Source organism: Neovison vison, chromosome 9, assembly GCF_020171115.1.
Source record: "Neovison vison isolate M4711 chromosome 9, ASM_NN_V1, whole genome shotgun sequence".
Taxonomy (NCBI): Eukaryota; Metazoa; Chordata; class Mammalia; order Carnivora; family Mustelidae; genus Neogale; species Neogale vison.
Genome location: NC_058099.1, coordinates 54,863,047 through 54,883,540, shown reverse-complemented (window position 1 = coordinate 54,883,540; position 20,494 = coordinate 54,863,047). Strand labels below are relative to the sequence as shown.

Here is a 20,494-nt window from a genome sequence, read left to right as displayed (position 1 = left end):
GCAATATATTCTTATTTTATTGAAAATAGAAAACCGCAAATTTCACAAATCATCTCTTAGAAAATGTTACTAGGCAGCTGATGTCTTGCATTCCATATTGATTCTTAACTGCATCAACTTTATAAACTTTCATTTCCTGGTTCCTTCTAGAATCTAGCAGCACAATTTTTCACACCCTGTACACTTCCCAAAAGCATACACCATAGCTTTCTTAGAGTAATTATACTTTCAATATGAAACTTCTTACAGCACTGATACATTGGTAACTTTTCACTAAATTTTTAACATTTCCTTGTAAAAAGGCTTATTTTATTAGAAAAAAGAGACACCCCAATGATCCTAATAACAGCTGCCCTTGAATGCTTCCTGTGCATCAGACATTTCAAATTTAATGTTACCAACCTCGGGTAAGGACCACATCTGCAGAAGAAGGGTGGCCCAGAGGCAAAGACTTTGAGGCAGTTATACAACTAGCCGAATGCCTCAATGCCATCTCCACAATTATTCTGTGTTACCAACTTAGTATAGAAGATGCCAGAGTTCAAGGCAAGATGCCAACAGCAACCAGATTTTATAATGAGGACTCTGAGGTCTGGGAGCGGCAAGAACTCGTTTGAGATCCTCAGGGGGCAGATCCTGTAGCAGCTTCTGAGAGGGCCCTGCCCTCTTTAATGTTCACACAAAGGGCAGAGTGGGCTTTAGCAGGGAGAGTCATTTAAAGGAAAGGAAGAACATGATTTCATGCCTTGGGAATGCGTGCTATATTCAGGCAAAACAAACAGTATTTTTTCCAAACAAAATTGCAGCACATATAAATAAAGCTGAAACATGCTTATCCATCCAGGACATAAGCTTCAAGAAACCCAGAGCTATTTCAATGTCTCTTATAACTCAATGCATCACAAAAGACAACTTACTCCAGCTGTAACCAAACTCATCCTCTTTGTCCACGTCTTCGGAGAGTTTGCCGGCAGATGACTGTGTATGATCACTGCTCATTTCTGCAAATGCTGAAGAAGGGGGCGGAGGCACATTGCACAAAGGAGCCTTTTCTGGCTCGGATTCGGACTGACTGGGTGCCTGTGGGAACAAGAAGAATGCAGTGCATATGCGTAGTCCAAGGAAGAAAATCTTCAGTAAAAGAAATAAAATTATAATTGACAAAAACTGGCTTTAAAATATCTCACACACAAATAACAGAAAAAAATATATATATAATGGTAGACAGGACTCAGGTAAAGTTTAAATACACTAAACAAAATATATGTTCAGAGGTTAATTTGTTAAACTGTTATTTGGTTATTTGGGGCCAATGAACTCTTCAATTTGAAGGCTTAAGTAACTTTAGAAAAAATTGTACAAACTCTCCCTTTTGGGAAAAAAAATCTCCCATTCAAAAGTCTTCATAAATATTCAGGGGTCTGGGTAAGATTTTGTGGGCCTAGAGAAGTCTTCCAAGAAACAAGAACAAAACTAACAAATAAGTTAATCAAGCAATTAAAGTCCAGAGGTCGCTCGTCAGACTATATATATATATATACAAATAATTCTTCACTGCTACCTGAATCCGCTCTCCAAATGACTCTCTTAACAAAGCCATGAGAATGAGCATTTTACATGCAAGTTCGTCTACCATGGGAGCCAGTTAGTGAGCACAGAACACCCAGACTCAGATCGGAGGGGCTGGCTTTAAGTGACAACACCATCCTTCCCTTGCCAGGGTGGCTTGAAAGGTAAATGAGAAAACAGGAAAGACCACTGCACACAAACCCAAAGTGTGGCATACTTGCTGTCACTGAGGGCTATGGGCCCTATTTCAAAAAAGGGATTTTATATCAAGTTCTTCTATTACAGATTGTTGAATAGAATATTAGAGTTCGAAAGGCCAGCAAGTCACTGAGTTCATTTTATTCATTTTGCACATGAAAAACTTGAGGCCATGAGAAGATTTTGTTCAAAATCACACTGGTACTAGATTTCTTTTGCCTTAATTCTTAATCCAATGCGCTTTCCATTACACCATGCTCTCTCCTCCAATTTCCATAGTAAGACAGTACCAAATTCAACAGAGATACCCAACTTAAGTTCTAACCATGGTATGAAGTTGTCCTTGAAGCCTTGATCCTACATTTTTCCTATCCTTCTTTATTTTACCTTTCATTCATATAAAATACCTCTGATATACCTCATTTTGTTTTGTAAGTGTGGATGTGGAAAAAGACTACAATTTAAAAAAACCTCCAGGGGCACCTGGGTCTCTGCCTTCAGCTCCGGTCACATGGGCCTGAGCCCCACATGGGCTCCCTGCTGAGCGGGGAGCCTGCTTCTCACCTTCCCTCTCTCACCTCCCTCTGCTCTCTCAAATAAACAAATAAAATCTTTTTAAAAATTAAAAATAAACAAACTTCCTATAGAACACATCAAATGGCAACCATGAACAAATATTTAGGAATTACTAATTAGTGTCAAGAATCAGAATACCACAAAATATACCTAATACTAAAATGATACAACACTGAATGTGATCTTTCTTTATTGATTCAGAATCCACTTCAGGGTTCTAGGCTGCCCCAAAATGAATATAATAAACATCAAGTACTGTTTTTCTAGTAAAGTAAAGGAGAGCTGAATGGCAGAGACTTAGAGGCAACAGATTTTCAAGTTACAGAATCTATTGTGTTAAAATGTTTAGTTTATACACAACTGGCCACACAGACAAAAAGTACCAGTGCAAACGAAACCCTGTCATCCTCCTAAATGCTGTCCCATAAAACTCCAGGTCAACAAAGTACAAATGAAATGACCAAAAAACAAGAAACCTCATTAGATCCAATCCAGGCTTATTTAACATATGAAGGTTGGGGCAGAGGAAAATATATAATTTACAGTTTTTCTGGTTAAAATAAAAAAAAAAACTTCTCTATAGTAACAGATAATGTTAGCAAGTATAAATTAAGCCCACTTGATTTTTGAAAAAAAGGAACAAAAACTGATTTAAACTTCCCATAATTTTAATAAATTTATGGATGCAAATGAAATAGATCTCACTTCGTAACTTTCCTGAGCTTCCACCTACCTTAAAAACAGTCTGAGGGGTTTGAAGTGGCGGGGGGGGGGGGTGGGAGGTTGGGGTACCAGGTGGTGGGTATTATAGAGGGCACAGCTTGCATGGAGCACTGGGTGTGGTGAAAAAATAATGAATACTGTTTTTCTGAAAATAAATAAATTGGGAAAAAACAAAACAAAACAAAACAAAAATCAAAACAGAAAATCTGCCAGTCTAAAAAGTCACTCAGGACTTTACTTAGGCACAACCTTTTCATTCTGTGAATAAACTAAAACGGCATCCTAACATTACTGATAAATCATAAAGCAAATACAAGCTTGTATTTACAAAAACGGGTAATTAGGTATAACCTTTCATTCTCAATGAGATCGGTGTAATTAGATTATTGTTGATACTTCTTAATCAAAAACCAATGTACTATATGTTAGCTAATTGAAAATAAAAAATAAAAAACTGTCACATAAAAAAAGGCTTATTAATAAAAATAGAACTCTTTAAGATCATTTAGCCTTCATCGGGGGGAAAAAAAAAGGTAAAGTGTGCTTGAAATCACTCCATGCCATGCACGCACACAAGTATAACACACACAGCACGCAGTAACACACCAACTTATTCATGAAAATTTCACACTGAGACAAACCTTAAATGGTGTGGGAGCAAAAGGGTTAGTTGGGGAACAACGGAAGGTAACTCTACTTGAATTCTGTAATTCCTACAGTAACAGAAAACATATTCCTTCAGGTACAGCATCTTTGGTTATCCATAGTAGAGCAACATGAAAAGCCAATGAAAAGTCATAAAATGTTTCCTGAAATTGTTGAAAGCTTCCTTCCTTATCATGATCAAATTATAATGAACAAGTTCTTCTAAGTTTTTGTTTTAGTTTTGGGTTTGGAATTCCAATAGAGTATAAGAATATCCACATCTAGGCTTATGAGCATCGAAACAGTTACATGCTTCCTGATTCAGGCACTTGCACGGACACATTTTATGAACATTCAACACACTCCCGCATATACCCAGTTATCTGTGGAGTGACTAACACACACAAGGGCTTTTAGGACCACCTTGTATAAGTCTGAGAAGGACTTAAACGAATACAAGGCTTTCAATAAATTTTGTGTGAAAGTAGTTCATACATTTGGCAATTAGCAAAAATTTAAGCATCAGAAAATTAAATTCACAACAAAACAGAGGAAAGGCATTGGACTCACGATTCTCCCCTACTGTTCAAGAGGGCCATCTAATTTCAGCTATAAAAATGAATATGCTCTGGCAAAAAAAAATGTGCTTAAGAAAGGGTTTGCATGCCCACTCCAAACACACGGTTTTGTTTTGTTTTGTTCCCTGCCCAAATTTAGTAAACAGTGAACTAGGACAAAGGCATAGTAACAAAGAATGAAACATTTGCAAAAGGCAATGGCAAGACAATGGCATTATCCAACCTTGTCGGCGTTGAACTGCAGAGAATCAGCAAATGGGTTAGTGCTGCTGAAGTTGTACTTAGGGTAAAGGTTGTGCGGCAAGGAAGACAAAGGGGATTTCTAAAAGGAAACATAAGAGGCGCTGAGCGCAAAAGAAATGTACTTAACACAACTCAGTTTTAAGAACAAAGTACTGATTGAAATCACGGTGTAAAACTAGATCCAGTCAGATCTAGTCACTGATTAATAACAACGTCATATTCAACAGTCAAGAACTAAAGGTTTACCTCTAGTGTCCTGGGTCTATACCCAAATCTCAAACTGGCCACCAAGGAAATGATTTCATGAAACTGATACTAAATTTCTTTTATTTTCACTATGACAGAGAGATGCACATAAATTTTGCCCACTTTATATATTTATCTATGTCCCATGCATATCAGTGAGCAGGTACCAAAATTAAAACCACAACTGTTTTTTTGTTTACATTTAAAATTATGCTTTTTTTTTTTGTAAAATAATAGGAGTCTGTTTCAGAATGCAAATTAAACATTAAACATTAAACTGGTAACCCTCATGACTTTTTTATCTTGTTTCCCAGGAAGGAAAATTTTCATACTTAAACTAGAGATTAAGATGGCTTCAGATCAATAGTAGTTTCTCATTTAAAAAAAAAGAAATCAACAACTTTAAAGAAATGAACCACCGTTCAGTGATGTTCTCTATTTCTACGTACTTTTTGTGGAGGTAGAAACACTGATTCTTTAAAAAATTTTCCTATAAAATTTCCCATGTTAGAGGAAATGTATGAGGCTTTGAATATATTTGAAGTCCTGCATTAGAGGGCTTCTCATAGATTTTTGTGGCTTGCTTGATATATGCCCTGAGGTAGGACTATTGGAGTTGAATATACATATTAAAGGCAGGATGACTGCCAGATAGAATTTAGCATTTTCATAGTTTAAAAAAAAAAGAAAAGAAAAGGAAAAGTAATTTCCTCAACACAATAAATTCTTCTGCTTCTTTTCATACCCGCTATCTTTTCCTTTTATTGACTATATCTTTCAGGGGAAATTGCAGACATTTAAAATTCATTTTGGCTCCAATTAAATGTTTGTGTTACTTCTGTCTATAAAAAAGTCCTACTGGCAAGCATCAAGAGTAGGGAGAGGTTGTCATGTGACACCACCCTGTCTGGGAGAACACTCTGGAAAGACTCTATCCTCGGTACGCCTGCACTAAAGCTTATGCCACATTACCCTTTCAATCTGCTCTTCTTGCAATGTTTTTCCTACAGAGGGAAGACGGGAAAAAGAAATGGGCACAATGACATTTCTGCTCATCTCAACTTTCTCTCTGCTTTTCAGTTTAAATGTCAACTCCTGCTTTACAAAAGAAAAGATCACAAATGCCAAGGAACACGACCATTTATTAAGGTGGAAAAAAATGACTAGGCAGAGATTAAAAATATATTCTACACAAAATAACTCAATGCTATGGAAGTTGGAAATTATTTCCAAACCTCATACATAGAATTTTTAGGCTTTATATTTTCTTTATAATTCTGTAGAACAATTAAAAAAATAGAACGATAATGGCAAGAAATGGAATATTTAGAGAGAGCTCTAGCTTTTTGTTTTGCTTTATAATTTGTTTCAATTTCCAGCTCTTACAGGATTAGAATTTGGCCCCGAGAGCAAAGTATAAAAGTAGAGCATGAGCGTGGCAAATGAAGTGGTAGATCTATAACTATGAAAAGATTTAGAGAAACAGGACGTATTTCTTATTAAAAAATCAACGATGAAACTCTGTTTATAGTTCTAAGGGCTGATAGGAATGGAAATGTTATTAACTAAGAAGAAACACAGGGAAGACAAAAACATTCTCTGGCCCATATTAATAGGGCCTACCCTTTGGGGAGAAAATGTGGTCCAACCTATGGGACAGTCAGTAATAAATCAGGAAGTATAGAATTTATTATTAAATATTACATTATTATTCTCTGTTCTCTGAAGTTCTGATTCTTGAATAATCTACGTGCCAAAGAGACTGTCTTTTCAGCCTATGCCTAAGATTTTTTTGAAGTTTAATTCATGTACAAATAAACATTTTCCATTAAGAGACTCTTATGTATTTGTGGGGTTTTTTTTCCCTTTAGATTACTAGAGGCATGATTATTTCATAAGGAAGTAAATCACTGAAAATCGAGTAGATCTCATGTTAAATGCAAAATTAATTCTGATTTCTCAAAGCTGAATGCATATTTAGGGGAGGAAAAAATACCTTTCCTCTATTCATCTAAGGTTTCCAGCTGGATCTCTGTAATAAAAAAAAGATTAACAAGAGAAAAGTATATATAAGTATTGACTTATGTTAACTCTTATGTGACACAGAGCCTTCATAAGATAGCGAAGACCAGAAGAAATGGTTAAACAGGAATATTTTGACACTAGGTTTGCTCGAGTGTGGAAAGTCAGCGAAATTTGATAGGACAAGAGTATGAGCTAAGTGGGGAAACAGGGGAAAACTTAGCAAGGTGTGTATATTCAGATCCTTCCCAGGGCCCCTGCATCTCTGGAGGTTAGGATGTTCTTTTCTCCAGGTACAGGGAGGGCATCTCTTACATGAGGGTTTTTATGACCTGCATGAGGGGAACAGGCCAGGGTGCCCTTTGTTGGGGCAGTATGCCCTGAGTCCTGGCACATATAACTTGACTAAACAAGTCACTCTAGGCAAGATTTCTCCTGGAATAATTGCTATAAAATCAAGTGTCATTATACCTCAGAGAGTAAAATAGGAATATTTTCCAGGTGTGTGAGAAAAATACCTTCCCAGCTCATTAGAAAATATGACTGGCATTGAAAGAAATGTTTGTAGTTTAAGTTTTTAAAAGTACAATGAAGAATCCTATTCAGCAGTCTATAGTATTGTCCTACGTGATATAAAAGTTGGAAATTAAGAATAAAAAGAGTAAAACCCACCCACACAAAAAAATAGTTTTAAACTTAAACAGCCATTCACCAACGCCATTGTGCTGTATCTAGGTTTGACACAACAAACAGAAACAAATGTGGAAAGATTTGTAGTTATTTAAACAAACTGAATACCATTTGAAGAGAATGCAGCATGATGCCGCCCAACATTTGGCAGATTTTCTCATCTGAATGGATAATTATTACCTAACAACTGAATGATTAAAACTGCAGATGTGAAGATAACTGCTTACATAAGAACTACTGAATTTGTCTTTTACAGTAAACCCAGACCAGAGCTACACCTGTCTTTTTTGTTGTTGTTGTTGTTAATTTTATTTTATTTTTCCAGTGTTCCAAGATTCATTGTTTATGACCCACACCCAGTGCTCTATGAAATATGTGTCCTCCTTAATACACCCGTCTTGACAACAAAAGGAAAGACCAACAGGATAAATTTGGTCACTCTAAATTACATTGTCCAAAATACTGAGAAGTTACTTTTACTGATCTCGTCTACAGAAATGTTTGCTACTGTCTTTCCATCATCTGAGCACTGATTTCTTATATTCTTAATTTTAAGATAAAAAATTATAAAATAATTATATATTTTAAAGTTTTAGATGGTTCTTTTAATTTCCCTCACATATGTTGACATTTTCCTTTTAAAGACAACCAAACCTCAAAGCTAATGAGCAGGTATTTCAAAGAGAATCACTTTGACAGGGTTGTTTTGTTTTGTTCTGTTTTCACTAAAATCCAGAAGTAGAACCTCTATGATTTTCAGGACATCTAGGAAGCTCCTGAAATGAGATGCAAACTTTTCAGGATTGTGTGTTTTTCTGAAGAACTTTCCAAGGGGTATGTGGCCCAAATATGCTCAAAAACTTCTGCTCGTGTAAATAATCTTTTTCACTGAGACATAAAGGAATAGTAAAAAAAAAAAAAAAAATAGTTTCAAACTCAGCATAATTTTCATCTTCAGAATCTTTAGGGCATATCCAATACACAAGGACTCGCTTAGTATCTTCTCCATCTCATTAAATGCATTAAAGCCATTTTATCTGTTATGACTGATGGTAAAATGGGTTAGTAGGTTGCCGTCTGTACTGGGGGCTATTCAGTGATGAAGTGCTCATGGCTGGGGAAGCAGCAAGTATAAAATCACTCATATGTAATCATACTGCTTAAATTTCCACTAGGTAGAATGTCCAGTGGGACTGACAAATACATCAAGACGATTCACACATGATCATGAGACTGCATATGCTAGAAATTCTGTCTGGAGGATATATGCATAAGGAAAATGTCATCTCTCTGACTTTTCAGGGACTGAGAGGTCACATATAGTAAGCTGAGTCATTATACCACATTCCTCTTAACAACTTAAATATTTTGTAACTACAATGAATACTAATAATTATCCATCTAGATACCTATGGCCACCAATAGATCCTACTTCTGTGTGTTTTCAATAGATGTGACATGTTTATTAAACATGGTAGAAGGAACTTCCAGGACAACTCAATTAAAAAAGAAAAAAAAAACATTATAAAATTTTAACAAGTCTCCTGAGATTTTAAGACTGGATATCTGCTCCTAGAGACAACTTGGCCCTTGATACATTAGATTCCAAGTTGAACATTGTTTGGATTTGCCTACCTTGCCCTTTTTGTTCGCTTACCCTTGGTCTGTTTATAATGCTCTGTACCATAAAGACTACAGGGTTGCCTGCTTTCCGAATGGCTTCCACAGCTTGCTCATGGCTTGCATCTCTGAGGTCCATCCCATCCACCTGCAATGGAAGGCCTCAGCTTAACATTTCAAGAAGCTATAGAACAACAGAACAATTTGTGGATCTGGAGTTCTGAGAATTCTGGGTGAGCCTCCTGGGAAATCTGTTTCAGAATCAAAAATAATTGAGACTACCTGTGAGACTCGAAAACTTTTCATTGTCCAGCAGACTTGTGGTCCCTTATTTTGACACTGACTTCTGTCCCCATCATCAACTGAAATAATCATCAGTTGAAATGAAGGCTCTACTTCTGCTTTCCTTACAGTATCAGTTATCCCTTTAATAAATCAAAATCATTAAAGAAATAATAAAAGGGAACTGCCTCGCAGCACTGTGTTCATCATGAAAGTCACTGTACATGTTTTCTCCAAATCCATTAAAGACTTGTTCGGGAAATGGGTGGGCAATGTTTTGTGTGTTTCTTTCTGTACAGGGAAGCTTGAAGTAAAAAACAGAATTCTAATGTTCAGAAAAATCAGGTTATGGCAAGATTAGCTTTGCAGAAGAATCTTTGTAGTGGACATGACAGGAGCTGGAAGCCAAGAAATTGTGCTTGTTAGTAATTCTTCTATAAATAGCTTGAAAATGAATGTTATTTTGTAACTTTTTATTGACCATGGATTGCCTGGGTGATGATCAGCTCAGCTTACATACTATATGAATAGAAAGGAAAGTAGTTTGAAAGGCCAAATGCTAATCCTGCCAGAAAACTACAAGATACTATAATCATTTTATCATTTCCAATTACCACAATAGGATATATATACAACAAAATAGCAAAATCAGAGTAGACACAATTCTGGAAAAGAAAATTAATTAGATCTCTGCATAGAACATTATCACCTTTAAAAGAGTTACATGTATTTAATTGAAAACTTCTCTTAGATTGACACTTAGGTAATGTAATATGCATGTCAGTACATATTAAAAATGGCTTTCACTTTTTGTAGAATAAAAGTTAGTATAATAATAAATAATAGAAGTTAGTCTACTATATACTTCACTTGTAGAAATATTTAATAGGACATTAAATATCTTTGCTCAAGTCCAAAGCACTCTATACTCAGAATGGAATACTTTGCAGGTCTTGACTCGTCTAGCCTAAATACTTTTTCAGAAACTTGGCAGAGACAGGTTTCAGAATCCCCAGGATTATGGAGGCCCAAGCCTTGCTTACTTACTAGAAAAGCCCCCATACATAACAGCCCTCAACAACCACCGCTAAACAGCACAAAGTACTTAACAACACACAAAATCAGACTTTTTTTCAATTTGAAAGGGATGGATGCTTTAACTCTCTCAATACCTTTAAACAATATTTTAGTGCAAACTGTGATCAATCCTTTCTAGAAATAATTATAAGTATTTCTTACTTTTTCTCCTTAGGTCAAAGGTATTTAATAGTGAATTATCCATAAAATAAACTGGCCTGTGATAATCTGAAATTGGGAATAAGAGTTCTTTAAAAAGGGGCTAAGATATCCCCTAAAGAAAGGTAAGGATGCAGAGAAAGAGAACAAGCCCACCATTCTTCCTTACAAGTGGTTGGAGGGAAGAACGAGACGAAACAGACATGGCCCTTGGACCCTCCCAAGGCTCAATCTTCCTCCCTCTTCAGCTTTCACAGATAATCAACCAGTAAAGGACTAAATCAATATTAAAAATGTTCATTTTAAAGTTACAATGTTGTAACCTTCACAATCGATGCATTTTTTCAGATTTTTTTTTATTTATTTATTTGACAGACAGAGATCACAAGTAGGCAGAGAGGCAGGCAGAGAGAGAGAGGAGGAAGCAGGCTCCCTGCCGAGCACCTGGGTGGCTCAGTGGGTTAAGGCCTCTGCCTTCGGCTCAGGTTATGATCCCAGGGATCTGGGATCGAGCCCCGCATCGATGCATTTTAATGGTAAGTTATATGGATTTAGAAAATGAGAGACAATCACTTGTATAAACTAAATATAATGGTCCTTATAGTAATAAAGTTATTGGTTTCTACTGAGAAACCGACTCTATTATCCTGACAACTTAGCAAATCTGGGTCAGGTACCCTTCCTCTACCCTCTTAATTATAACTATAGTTTCCCTGATCAGATAATTTATCACACTGTTCTGAAGTGACGTGATTACTTGTTAAGTCTGTCACACTTGACAAGCAGGCATGCTGCCTTGTTTACTGCGGAATGCCCAGAGCCTGTGATAGCATCTGGAATGCAATAGCTGCTCCAGGAATATTTGCTGAGTAAATGACTAGTGACCATGGGAGAAAAGTCTATTTAAAATACTATACTTTGTTTTGAATTAATTTTACCAAATCAATTTTACCAAATACTTCTCTTGCATAAATCAAAGTTACACATACATGAGTGTATAAATACACACACAGATGCGCGCACACACACACACATACACTCCTCAGTGATGAATGGGCATAGCACTGAGAAAAAGAAAGAGGGAAATATGAGCCTGGATTGTGGGGGGTGGGAGCATTTATGTAAAAGATGATCAGGGTAATTAGCATAAAAGATTTACTAAAAGGACTCACTTGGAAAATAATCCAATAAAGTTAATCTACAATGAATTGATCACGACAAGCATTTCTTAAAATAAAATCACTGGAGAACGTAGCTATTATCTACATATTATGTTCATGTATATTTAATTTCAAACAATTCAATTTTTTCCCCAGGAAATTTGCTTTGTTCTTTCAAATAAAACTTCATTATTTTAACTCAAGGCCAATGTTTTTTAAAATGGTTATATCTCCAAACATCAGTCTCTGAATCATGATACATAATCTGTCACCATGCACTGAAGAGAAAGATTATGGATGAAATGGGACATATAAGAAAGAAATGTTTTAACCACAAACACATTTTACTTTCACATTGGGTCAAGTGACCGGTGTGAAGGCAATGATTCCCTTAATAAAGAGGATGGAACAGAGGAAGAATTTTGGCACAGAAAGCTCACTAGAGGGTACCTCTACTATTCTATCTCCAGGTTTCAAGGTTCCATTTTTGCCAGCTGGACTATCTTCAAGAACATGTTTGATGAAAATGCCCCTCATCACTTCACCATTGCTTAGACGACTTCCCATGCCTCTTCCACCAACAATGCTGATACCCAAAGATTTACTTGGTTCTCTCCAAAGTTCAACCCTATAAAGATAAAAAAAAAAAAATTAAACTCTTATAAGAAAGCTTATGGGGGAAAAGCCTCACAATGCTGTGTTTTATTTTTGGACAGGAAACCAAAGGTGTAGGCAACAAAAGACAGACAAATAAGACTTCAACAAAATTAAAAACTTTTGTTAATCAAAAAAATACTATCAATAAAGTAAAAATGTAACTCACAGAATGGGAGAAAATATTTGCAAATCACTTTCTGGACAAGAGATTGATATTCAGAATATAAAGAGATCACCAAAACACAACAGTGAAAAAATAATCTGATTTAAAATTGGGCAAAGGAGGGGCACCTGGGTAGCTCAGGTCATGAACCCACGGTTCTAAGATCAAGCCCCGCATTGGGCTCTCTGTTCAGGGGGGAGCCAGCTTCCTCCTCTCTCTCTTTCTCTCTCTCTCTCTCTCTGCCTGCCTCTCTGCCTACTTGTGATATCTGTCAAAAAAAATAGAATATTTTTTTTTAAAACGGGCAAAGGAATTAAACAGACATTTCTCCCAAGAAGATAATCAAATGGAACATAAGCACATGAAAAGATGTTCACTTCACTAATCATTAGCAAAATTCAAAGCAAAACCATAATGTGATATGTACCCCATACCCACTGGGATGGCTACTATCAAAACAAAAAACCAAAAACAAAAACAAAAAAAGAAAAAATAGATACCTGGGTGACTCAGTTGTTTAAGTGTCTGCCTTTGGCTCAGGTCATGATCCCAGGATCCTGGCATCAAGACCTGCATTAGGTTCCTTGCTCAGCAGGGAACCTGCTTCTCCCTGTCCCTCTCTCCCCTGCTCATGCTCTCATGCTCTTTCTCTCTCTCTCTCTCTCTCTGTGACAAATAAATAAATAAAAATCTTTGAAAAAAAGAGAGAGAGAGAGAGAAAAGAAGTGCTGGCAAGGAGAAACTGAAGAAATTGGAACCTTGCGCACAGTTGGTAGAATGTGAATTGTTGTAGCCACTATGGAAAACAGTATGAGTTCCTAAAAAAAAAAAAAAAAGTTGAAAATAGAATTGCCCTATGACTCAACAACTCCATTTCTGGGTATATACCCTCTCAAAATTGTACAAAAGTGTTGAAGAAATATTAATATAGTCATGTTCATAGAAAAATCATTCATAATAACCAAAGGAGGAAGCAATTCCAGTGTCCATCTAAAGATGAATGGATAAACAACATGGTATATACATAGCATGGAATATTATTTAGCCTTAGAAAGGGAAAAAATTCTGATACATGCTATAACACATATGAACCTTGAAAACATTATGTTAAGTGAAATAAGCTAGCTAGGTGAAATAAAGGACAAATACTATACAATTTCATTTATATGATGTATCTAGAATATTCAAATCCATAGAGACAGAAAGAATGGTAAAAAGTTTCACAAGACAAATGAAAATGGAGAAACAACATATTAGAACTTATGGGATGAAACAAAAGCAATTCTGAGAGGGAAATGATAGCAATATACACCAACATTTAGAGACTAGAAAGATCCCAAATAAGTGATCTAACTGTATGCCCTAATGAACTAGAAAAGAATAAACTGACTCCAAATTCGGCAGAAAGAAGGTGAGAGTAAAGATGACAATAGAAACAAATGAAATTGAGAACAAATAATAGGAAAGAGTAACCAAAACAAGAGTTGGTTCTTTGAAAAGATAAACAAAATTGGCAGACCCTTAGCTACATTAACCAAGGAAAAGGATCCAAATCGAAAAAGTTATGAGTGAAAAATAAGACATTATAACTGTTAGCACAAATCAAAGGATCATAAGAGGCTATTATTATTAACTATACCTCAACCACCAACAAACTGGTAACCTAGAAGAAATGGAAAAATTCTTAGAAACATACAACTTACTAAGATTGAATCAGGAAGAAATAGAAAATCTGAATACACCAATAACTAGTAAGGAGATTGAATCAGTAATCAACAGCCTCCCAACAAAGAAAAGACCAGAACCAGATGGTTTCACTGGTAAATTTTACTAATCACTTAAGAAGGATAAACATCAATCTTTTAAAAACACTTCCAAAAGTCAAAAAGGAAGGAACACTCCCAAACTCATTGTACAAGACCAGCATTATCCTGACACCGAAACCAGAAAAGTTTACTACTAGAAAAGAAAACTACAGTACACAATATTGCTGGTGAGTATGTATGAAAAAATACTCAATAAAATATTAGCAAACTGAACTCTGCAGCACATTAAAAGCACCACTCACCAAGATCAAGCAGGATGTATCCCTGGGATGCAGGGATGATATCAACCAATGTGATAAATCCCATTAATAGAACAAAATAATAGAATCATATGAACATTTCAATAGAGAAAAACAGCATTTGACAGAATTTGATATGTGCTCATGATAAAAACTCAACAAATCAGGCATAGAAAGAACATATCTCAACCTAGTAAAGGCCATATAGAGTAACAACACAGTTAACAACATATTCAATAGTGGAAGGATGAAAGCTTTTCCTCTAATATTAGGAATAAGACAAAAGTGCCCACTTTCACCACACCTATTCAACACAGTACTGTAAAGCCTAGCTAGAGAAATCAGCAAGAAAAATAAACAAAAATACCGAATTAGAAAGGAAGAAGTAAAATGGTCTCTATTTATAGATGACATAATTTTACATATAAACAAATCCTAAAATTTCAACCCCAAAACTGTCAGATCTAATCAATGAATTCAATAAAGTTGTGGGATAAAAAATTAAAATGCAAAAATAGCATTTCTATACACTAACAACAAAGTTTCTGGGAAAAGTTGATCTCATTTACAATAGCATAAAAATAATAAAATAGTAATACATTTAAAGAGGTGAAACATCTCTACTCTGAAAACAAATTGATAAAACAAATAAAAGAAGACATAAATAAATGGAAAGGTATCCTGTGTTCATACGTTGGAAGAATATTGCTAAAACATGAAATATAATCAAAAGCCACCTACAGATTCAATGCAATTACTATCAAATAGATTCCAATGGCATTTTGTAAAGAAATAGAAAAAACACCGCTTAAATTTATACAAAATCACAAAAGACTCTGAATAGTCAAAGAAATCCTGAGGAAAAAAAGAACAAAGCAGATGGCATCACACTTCCTGATTTAAAGCTGATTTAAACTATAAAGATTAAACTATACAGTTTAATGATTTAAACTATAAAATTTTAGTCATCAAAACAGTCTAGTACTGACATAAAAACAGACACACAGACCAAGAGAATAGAATCAAGAGCCCAGAAATAAACCAAGAATGTAAGGTCAACTAATATTTCATAAGGGAGGTAAGAATACTCAATGGAGAAGAGACAGTCTCTTCAGTAAATAGTGCTGCGATAACTGAATATTTCTATGTAAAAGAATGAAGGTGGCCCATATTTTACACCATTCACAAAAATTAATTTTGATTAAGGATTTCAATTCAAGTCCTAAAACTTACTGGTTGGATTAAGAACTTAAATGGAAGACCTGAAACCCACTGTGATGATATTTCTATATTTACATAAAATCAAGCCAAAATGCTATATGCCTTAAACTTACACGGTGATGTATGTTCAATTACTTTTTGATAAAACTGGGGAAAAAAGAGGGGCGCCTGGTTGGCTCAGTGGGTTAAACCTCTGCCTTTGGCTCAGGTCAGGATCAAGCCTGGCATCAGGCTCTCTGCTCAGTAGGGAGTCTGCTTCCCCCCGCCCCCCGCCTGCCTCTCTGCCTACTTGTGATCTCTCTCTGTGTCAAATAAATAAATAAATAAATAAAATTTTAAAAAAAAAAAAAACTGGGGAAAAAAGAAAGTAGAAGGGCAGTTGCCAGTGCAGGGGGCAGAACTGGGGAATTATTTAAAATTTAATAGGTAGAGATTTTCAGTTTGTAAGATGATGTGTTCTGGAGATAGATGGTAGCAATGGTTACACAGCAATGTGAATGTTCTTAATGTCACTGATCTGCATACTTAAGAATGGTTCACATGGTTAAAAATTACTAAAAATAACTAAATTTTAAAATATTCAATAATAAAATGTAATAAGTTAATTTTTGCCAATCTTATCAGTTTATTGAAGTTTTACCAGTAGCAAAACAAAATCATTTTTGTTTCCCAATTATGTGTTTTATAAGGTCTGATAAACACTAATGTATTTCTGAAGCTGATTTATTACATGTAAATACTGGACTCACACTTCAGGCTGGGACATGGACCCATATAAAAAGTACCATTTTCCAGGAGCTCTAATACTGCAGACACTAAGTAATCAAGAAATTCAACAACTCCTGAACAGATGGTAACTTCTGAGTTTGGCAATCAAATCAAGGAAAAGAACATTCCTGCACACACTATGTCAGAAGCTTATCCCTGTAGAAGTCTTCTTTGCCAAGGTAGACCGGGTAATTAACAGTCAGGGCATGGAAAGCAGAGGCTGACAGTATCCTACATGATCTGATTCTACCACCACCTCCCCAAACTCGGCTCCCACAGCTCCGTGCCCTCCGTTCTCCACTCCAGCCACCACAGCTGCTCCCGAAGCTCATTAGGCCTGCTCTCCTGCTTTTGGGCGTTGGCGCCTGCTACTTCCTCTGCCTTAAACGCACCTCCTCCACCCATGTCATACGCACAGGCACTCACATTAAATACCTGCTCAGAGCCTTAAGAGCTATGAAGGCATTAAGTTCCTGTCTTTAGGAAGACTGGCACATAAGAAGTTGTTTGCAGTGAGGTGCGGGGCTGAGGAAAAAAGAAGAGAAACCTAGCAGAGAGCTCCGAGATAAGGCGACTGTAATCTGTTCTGTGCTGTGGGAAGGGAGGCAGTGCTGGACATCAACCAGGAGAAGAAAACATGGTCCAACATATGCCCTCAGTCTGAGGAGCTTTGAGGAGCTCCCAGGAGAGGAAAGATGGGCCTAAGGACTCCTGTGTGGTGAGGGCTATCCAGTAAGAAAAGGCTGGAGATAAAAGAGCACCAGGGCTCAGGGAGATGAAGCACGTGAGGTCAGCATTTTTTACCTTATTAGAAATGGATAATCCTAGAAACTCTATTTAGTTTGAAAGGATGTGACCATGTTCCTGAATCTTAATAATGTTTGTGTAAATAGTTTAAACTAGTTAAAATCCTAGTCATCATTTTCTTTCACCCTGGGAATTCTGTGAAAGATAAGAAGCAAAATCCTCCCTTGTTTCTTAAAGCAGCTCCTGAGATAACACAGAAAAGTAAAGAAGTCAGTATATTTAGCCATTTGTAGTAAACATTTAAGAATTCAGGATACATACATAGGACTACTTAACCCTTCTCTATAAAGGAAAAAAAAATGAAAGAATGAAAGCAAATGTTGGCTAGGGTTCTTTGTAGTTAGTGTGAAGTGGAAAGTGGTTCTTATAATTTCTTAAATAATAAAAGTAATAGCAACAAACACTCAAGAGCTTATCATGTGCTCGGCATTATTCTCCAGGTGAATACCACATACTTTCATTTAATTGTCACATCATCCCTATGGGACGGATACGCTAATTAGCCCCACTTTATAAAGGGAAGAGGTGCAGAGAGGTTACACAATCTTTGGAGAACAGCCCTGTCTGCCTATATGGGGTCTGGCCGATAGCAGTGTTACCAAATCCAGTGTACTCTCTGGAAGAAAGGCTGTAACTTCTTAAAATCCTGGAGAAGATAACAAACACGGGGCTGCCAAAATGACCACAGTGCTTAGGAACCAGACTCCCCTCACTGAACAGAACACTGTAAACATTCTTTGAACAGAAAAGACGAGACCTATAAAAGTATGGTTTCATAGAACATGTTCAGAGTTAGTTGTCTGGGAAAATGGAAGCCTTTCTTGAAGCCTATACATGGGCTTACAAAAAATGAAATTCAGAAAAGCAAAGGTAAAAGGGCTCTGAGGCCAGCCTGCCTGAGCTCTGAATTGAGCCCCTGAGTTTGAGTCCTGACTTTTTGCTATTTAACAGTTGTGTGACCCTCTGCAACTTACTTAGTCTCTCTTACCTTCCTCAGCTGTGAAATGGAGCCAGTAAGTCTCTCTATGGCAGAGATCGCTGTGAGGATTATATTAATGAATGTACGCCAAGTGCAAAACGAAGCTTTGGCATACAGCATGCAATCAATCTTTTATCACTCCTACGATGACGACTGGGATTATGACTACTGAAGCAATGTAAGCAAGATTCAAAATTCAATCCATATGACGAGTGAGAAAATGTGCACCCCACCACCTTAATCCTGTTTGGATCATACATTGTTTATTAAGACAAAATACCATTTTCTAACTATCAGGCTGACAAAAACATGTTGTTTCAATGATCATATGATGTGGTAACAAGGTTGTGGGGAAAAGGGAACTCTCATATATTAAGAATTGAAGTAAAAATTGGTACAGCCACCTTAAAAAAGCAAGTGGACAACTTCTGATAACATAAGTAAACATTTAAATCTATGAGCCAAGGGTGCCTGGGTGGCTCAGTCAGTTAAGTGTCTGCCTTTGGCTCAGGTCATGACCCAGAGTCCTGGGATGAAGTTCAGTGTGGGGCTCCCTGCTCAGCAGGGAGTCAGCTTCTCCCTCTGTCTCTGCCTCTCCCCCTGCTTATGTGCTTTCTCTCTGTCAAATAAATAAATAAAATCTTTAAAAATAAATAAATAAATCTATGAATCAGCAATTCCTCTTATGGATACATACCTAGATAAATTCTCATAGTTATATAAAAGGAAATAGAGATATTTACTGCAAAGAATTGTTATAGTAGCAAGTAAGTATTAATTAGTCAAATATTGACCTGGGAATAAACTGTGGTGCATTCAGATGTTGAAATTCACTGCAACAATTACACTGAACGAATGAAGTATCAACGAGAGAGACATCAGAGACACTGGACTGAGCGAGAAACAACAAGCTAGAAAGTGATACGCAGAGTATGCTACCAACTCTGTCAATGGAAATCGCATGCAAAAGAAGAGCAACAACTTATTTAAAATTTTAAAATATACACTTTGCTAAAAAATATTCTCTATTTCCACAGAAAGTAAACTTATTTTAACAGTACAAATAAATGTCCCATCATGTTCCCCATGTTGTATAAAAGCTTTGGTTATTTTGGTAAGCATCCTCTTACTATTCTGTGACCTTTTCCCAAAAGAGTATCTTTATTAATAAGTGCAGGGTATCTTCTTAGGATTTCTGGAAGCTCCACCCATACCCTCTCTGTACCACCTTTAGAGATACCTCAGGCTGGTGTGAAGACTAAAATTGAAGTTATAAGTATAAAAATCTTCCAGTTCAGAAGCTACACCCAAGTTCTTCTCATAATAAAATTCCAAAGTAATTCATGGGTCCAACATTTTCTATTTGCTTAGTTATTAGTGATGATGGTGACCATCGATCGACCAGGGCAACGACCGAGATGGAGTGCTCACTATGTATCAGGAACCAGGCTAAAAATTTCATGTGCATTATCACACTAAATTCTCCAAATTTAAAAGATTTTACTATCAAACCCATTTTATAGATGAAGTAACTGAGAGCTAGCAGAGATTAAGAAATTTATCTTAAAAAGTGTAAAAGTCAGAATTCTAACATGGCTCTTATAGACTCTAAACATTGTGCATATTGCTTTCTAAAATCTACTTTTTCTCTAACAGCATTATTTAAAATTGACAAATCTATCTTCTTTGTGATTTCTGTCCAACAAAACTCAAGTTTATCACTATGATCACCAACTACAAAATAATTTCATCTAACTCACTTTTGCCTTTATCCTCATATAAATAAGAAACAACATAATCTATTTTCTGCCACTGATCTAGCATTTATATTCTATTCTCAATGTGAATAATGATGTAGAGAGACCTTGATTCTTTAAGTAGGTTAAATAGCTTCTTAAGGAATTTCAATGAAAAAGTCATTTTAAATGGCTAGAAATGTTTATTGGTTTTTGTGTAAGTAACATAATATGTTTCCTATACTTTGAATAGAACTCAACCTAAAAATGTTTAAACATAAGCAAAGAAAATCATCAAACTGCATTACAT

General features: G+C 36.1%; 1 protein-coding gene across 5 annotated transcripts in view; it reads right to left on the bottom strand.

The window, feature by feature from the left end:
- MPDZ (multiple PDZ domain crumbs cell polarity complex component) overlaps positions 1 to 20,494 on the bottom strand; it is a 154,379-nt gene that overhangs the window by 27,931 nt on the left and 105,954 nt on the right. For 2 of the 5 annotated variants that reach the window (XM_044265648.1, XM_044265649.1), the window contains exons 25-29: positions 12,239 to 12,416; positions 9,148 to 9,258; positions 4,513 to 4,611; positions 3,708 to 3,779; positions 918 to 1,080 (exon numbers count right to left, since the gene is read on the bottom strand). In XM_044265648.1, the coding sequence (XP_044121583.1) occupies positions 918 to 1,080; positions 3,708 to 3,779; positions 4,513 to 4,611; positions 9,148 to 9,258; positions 12,239 to 12,416 (623 nt within the window). The remainder of the gene's footprint in view (positions 1 to 917; positions 1,081 to 3,707; positions 3,780 to 4,512; positions 4,612 to 9,147; positions 9,259 to 12,238; positions 12,417 to 20,494) is intronic. The other 3 variants (XM_044265650.1, XM_044265652.1, XM_044265653.1) reach the window with 3 other exon arrangements.